The sequence below is a fragment of the Diaphorina citri genome, unplaced genomic scaffold, assembly GCF_000475195.1.
Source record: "Diaphorina citri unplaced genomic scaffold, Diaci psyllid genome assembly version 1.1 scaffold6029, whole genome shotgun sequence".
Classification (NCBI taxonomy): Eukaryota; Metazoa; Arthropoda; class Insecta; order Hemiptera; family Psyllidae; genus Diaphorina; species Diaphorina citri.
This window is the reverse complement of record NW_007383405.1, coordinates 1-5,653: the sequence shown is the minus strand read 5'-3', so window position 1 is coordinate 5,653 and position 5,653 is coordinate 1. Positions and strand designations below refer to the sequence as shown.

Here is a 5,653-nt window from a genome sequence, read left to right as displayed (position 1 = left end):
GTAATTGCTTAACGGCGCACACTTTTGTATGCAGAACGCTGAAGGGAAATTTTGTTGTTATTTCAGAGGGTTTACAATTTTTCCCTTCCTAACAACCCTTGTATAGGATTGTTTTATTTTCTTTGTATATTTATCTTGTGCGTTTTTTTTTTCTGTTTATTTTCAGTATTTACTCGTTTTATTTGCGAGTATTTTTGCTGGGGTATTTTTTTCGTTTTTAACAAGTGGAGGTTTCCCCCACACCCCACACCTTTATGTTATTCATATTGGTGATTGTTCATCTCTTAATTAGGCTCGGGATATTTGTTTTCTTTTAAATAAACAAAGAATTATTACTGGTTGCCTACAATTTATTTTATCGAAGGAATCAGTTGAGCTGAGGCTAGGGAAAAATCCCAATAATAACTAATAGCTACCTAATGGACTTCCTTTACAGTTAATTGTGTAGGTGTGTGTGTAGGATCAAAGTAGGTACCTACTTCTCAGTTAATTGTGAACATGAGTGAAATAACTTCCATACGGGGCCCTAAGAACCTGAAGGGGCCCAAAATCTATCGCCACTAAAAGCAGTCAATCACTCGAAGGTTGGAATTTAGTTCAAACTTAGAGCTCTCATCATCCGATCAATTTGTTTCAGAGTCAAGTCGACACCGGAGCCGCTGCTGTGGAACATTAACGCCAGTCTGCACAAACATATCCGGGATGCTGCACGAACGTTCGATAGGTGAGTCAGTTAAGTGTGTTTTGGAATATCCACCATTGTTAAGACTGGCGTTGAATCAATCGGGGGGGTCAAGTGGATTGGAACACTTCACATGCCTTAAGGCACACTCCATTTGTCAAGGGTCTAGGTATTCCTTGCCCTTGAGATCAATTTAGTTTTAAGAAACCATTTATTTTACTGATCCAAGTTAGCGGCCTGGAAACAACACGTTGAATGCACCAGTTCCCAATGGATCACTGAAGTAAAGCAACGTTGCACGTGGTTAGTGCCCTGATAGGTCACCATCTGGACAATAGCGGTTTGCTAGCTTTGCCTCACTTGGGCTGGTTAAGGTCAACAACACGTTGAATGCACCAGTTCCCAATGGATCACTGAAGTTAAGCAACGTTGCACGTGGTTAGTGCCCTGATAGGTCACCATCTGGACAATAGCGGTTTGCTAGCTTTGCCTCACTGGGGCTGGTTAAGGTTAATGTTTTCTGTACCTTTGAAATGCAAAGTTGACTTTGTGACATTTTTATGATCATCTTCAAGATAACATAACGTGTTCACCTGACAACACCTTCCCTCCTCTAGTAGTCTGGTCCGTATTTTTTGAAATTTTCCAAGAAACCATTCCAAGTTACAGGCAAAACGGACTGTGGATTTTACACTTTCCGAGCACACCATGACCCGATATTTGGAAACGCTACAGCCGATCCTGGACTCGAATAGTTACGATCATACCCGACAGCTCATCGCGACCTTTATGGCACCAGAGGGCGTGGGTGTGACACTCCAGAATCTACTCATACAGCGGAGGGTGGAGTATGAGAATTGGGTAAGTCCGCACCGTCAGGTATTGCTTTTATCACACCCTGTATAAGGAAGTCACAGTACAAAACCCTAAAGTTGTGTCCAAACATGGTCGACGCCGTCGATCGAAACCGTACACTGCCTCGACAACATACATAGATTCACCTTAGTCGATGGATGGCGTCGACCATGTGTGGACACAGCTCAATATCTGACTCCACTTCTTCCAACTTGGTCACGCAACTACTTTCGACTGATCCTAAGTGTGAATGACAGGTTTTGCGCAAACTTCATGTCTGAAACTTGCATATGTAGGATTTCCAACATCCTTGTCTATCTTGAAAGGGGAATGTTGAAGTAGGTGGGTGGATCTAGAAAATAAAATCCAGAAGAACATAAAAAAAGAATAAAATGTGATAAAACGTAAATATGAGCAAAACTGGAGTAAAACGTGGCACAGTGAATAATTTCCCTGCAGACATTCAAGACAGAGAGGTACAGGACAAAGTTCCTGGAAGACTTTACCATTCCTTGGGCATTGCTCCTTAGCTAATTAATCAAGTTGAAAGTTCTCGAAACTTAATTAAACGCTTGAGAACAATCCGTGAGTGTTAAAGTAAAGTTATGTATCGCTATATCCCGGGTCTATCCCTCAATGTTGTAATGATTGTTGACTTTCGAAAATCTACAAATACCTCTATCACGTACCTACTCCATGCAGTCCATACCCAAAAAGCCCACTCAGAAGCTTAGGTCTAACGGCAAACAGACCTAAAGGATGGATTGAGCTTCTACAAATCTGCGAGGTACAAATACCTGTTTGAATATCTATATCAAAGTCTCGGTAACTTTATGAAGTTCCCTAGCAATAGTGTAGGAATGGTAACTAAAGTAAGTAAAGTTATTTGATTCTGTGACTTTTTTTTGGCTGAACCAATCAGATTCCGCTTTGGAAGTAAACACTTGCTCCACAAAGCGAAATCTCACAAGCTCATGGGTTCAGCCATGTTTTGTTTCACATAATCGAATACGATACATCCTTGCACTGTCAAAGATAAAGTTATCATCCCTGCACTGTACACAATATAACCAAACTAATTTCTTCTCCATTATTTCCACAGGCATACAACTGGTGGCTGGACGACATGTACCTCAACTGCAAGCTCCCCCTCCCCATCAACATCAACCCGGGTATGGTGTTCCCTCCCAAAGCCTTCATCGAACTCTCCTCCATAGCCCAACTAGCGGCCCGACTAGTCCTGCTAACGCTGGAACACAAGGACATTCTCAACACAAATCGTCTCCCAGTTGAGAAGACGGGAGGGAAAGATCCTCAGCCGATGTGCATGGCTCAGTACCACCGCGTGTTGAGATCATATCGGCGGCCAGGACTGGTGAAGGATAGCCTGGTGGATATTGATACGGAGGAAGGCCGCCAACGGCCGCACGTGTTGGTGGCGTGGAAGAATCAGGTAACTGCGGTTGATGTGGATCTCCGGATTAAGGAGCGCGGTAGCTCTCCACTCTCCGCCCCGCCAAGTCAAAAAATTTAACAGCGCTACTAGAGATATTATACTCTACAGAGAAAGTATTTGGAACTCTGTAAGAGTTGACCAGTTGGGGCCGTTCAGGTGTGTCCAGACATTATTATCGACCGGCCGTCGATTGATGAGATAGAACTACGAGTATGTTGTCAAAGCAGTGTAGACATGTCAGTCGACATCAAATGATGGCCGGTCGACTATGTGTGGGCACACCTTTAGGTACAAACACTATCAGAATAAATTTCCTTCTCTTTTTCCTCCCCCGTCAGCCGTCAATCACACGACTAATATTTCATTTGTAAATTGTCTCATTTGCCAACAATCAAATTGTCATGTTGGAGTCTGCAAAATTGCAGCACTCAGAAGACCATCATAGGTGTCACATTTTTGTCAGTGGTAGATCATTATTTATTTAAATCATTTGAAATTAACTAACTAAATGCTCGTTAGACATCAAATTAAGATCCCGCAATTGTCATGTTGGAGTCTGCAAAATTGCAGCACTCAGAAGACCATCATAGGTGTCACATTTTTGTCAGTGGTAGATCATTATTTATTAAAATCATTTGAAATTAATTAACTAAATGCTCGTTAGACATCAAATTAAGATCCTTCCTAATGAATCCTGCCAAAGTTCAGCCTCAGTCCTCTGTCCCATTAGAACAATTATCACCATCAAAAGGAAACTAATTTGTTCAATGTCAAAAGTTTTACTGGGAGGAGACAAGACAAGGGAGAGGCAAGGGGTGGGGGTGATTTTCTTTGAAATTAAAAGCTCAACTTATAGAAAACGAAATGAACGCTTTCCAAATTGAAAGTTTCGTGGTAATTTGCCATTTTCTTATTAGCTCTTCGAGAAAGAAAGAATGCCGGGAAAAGTTTTCAATTCCTTTTCGTTTTGAGGGTTTAGGATTTGACTTTTCTCCAATTTCAACTTTATTGAAAAGTTCTTTCAGTGGGTATTTCGGAAGAAATGAGCAAGTTAGATATATTAAGGAGGTCGAAAATTAGAAGAAAGGCGGACGTGACTGTCTTTTACAAGTAAAAAATGAGATAAGTACCGACCTACTAAAAGAGCTGTGTTCAAAGCCATATATCGATTCCAGTTCCAAATGTTCAAGTTGACTAAGCTGAGAATGGAAAAGGGCGGACATTGTAAAACCATTTTCTAAGCTAAAGGGTCACCTCGGTTTTCAGTTTTTCATCATGCGCCTTACGTATGGCGAAAACGCAACCCGCTACACGGAAGAAGAGTTGACGTCTCAGTTCATGAAAATCCTGGAAAGTCAACCAAGCCAAGTCAACCCGGTCGGAATCGATGAGATAAATTAGATTTGACCACAGTGGGATCAATTAGGTTTTGATCTTGAGTTAGATTTGTATCAATCAATTAAGATAAGATACACTGACCCAATCATCTCCGAAGCGATAAAATTTGTGCCACTTGAGCTCTACACAAAATCTGGTAAGATTTGAAGATAATTCGGACGAATTTGTAACACAGAAATTAACAATCGTGTTAAATTTGGTGATTATAAAATAATTTATTTCACCCAAAGTGGTTGTGTACATTTTTTTTTATATATATATGTTTAGATTAGGTACCTACAAGATATACAATCTCCGGATAAATTCACTATTGAGAGAATGGTTGATGTGAGTTGTTTGAAGCTCTGATTGTGTTAAGTGGATGTCCAACATATTAGGTCAGTTAGTGGATCAATGTCAAATAGTGATGGACATGGTTAGTAGAATAATTGCTATTCTTTGTGGTTAAGTTATTACATCACAGCTTTTTTTGTGCTTATTGCAATATTATGTACAAGATTTTCCTCAATATGTTTGAATGAATGGTAGACTCAGATATAAGCTCATTTCCCCTGACATTGCAGCCTTTGAAAGACATTTTGAACTCCTAGAACTTCAATGTGATTTCTAAATTTTTAGCCTTAAAAATTGAGAAATCACATTGATTGATCTCAGGTACCATAAGCTTTATACAAAACAATACAATCCTAGAACTTATAGTTTAGAGGAAAAAAGATTTTCAAAGCTTGTCTCTGAAGCCTTCCATAGTTTTTAGTGCCATATTTTGGAAAAATAAGTGCCATATTCTGAACTTCTCTGATTATTAGTTATCTACTAGGTATCAGTTACTGAGGATGACCGTCAAATACTGACAAGTAAAAGGTGACAACCGACGACAAACTCGGGTGACTGTCCGACTAATGGACTCCGATTTCTAAGTAATTAAAAGAAACAGCTTTATGGATGGGTGATTGCCCAGTCACCCATCAGTGACCTTCCCATTTCAAATGAAAAGAGACAGCTCTACAAATGCATCAAACACCGAATCATTTGAAATGACTTTGAGCTTGTCAGTGGCGGGTATGTGATTTCCAAAAGGAGAAATTATAAAACAATAATATGCTCCAAGTAGAAGCTGTAATCCCATAATACGTATAACTAGGCTTGCCAAACGTCCCGAATTGGCCGGGACAGTCCCGAATTTCGGGGGTGTCCCGGCGTCCCGTTCAGTTTTTCATTTTGGGGCGTTTTGTCCCGAATTTCCGTTTTTGTCCCAGAAAAAA

General features: G+C 40.4%; 1 protein-coding gene across 1 annotated transcript; it reads left to right on the top strand.

Annotated features, from left to right (window-relative positions):
- Positions 1–637: 637 nt before the first annotated feature.
- Positions 638–4,394, top strand: LOC103521820 (choline O-acetyltransferase-like; the record flags this gene model as incomplete). Its single annotated transcript, XM_008486927.1, has 4 exons — positions 638–724; positions 1,333–1,543; positions 2,640–2,990; positions 4,260–4,394. Coding segments are annotated over 4 exons (784 nt in total), but the record flags the coding sequence as incomplete, so codon positions are not given.
- Positions 4,395–5,653: the final 1,259 nt, after the last annotated feature.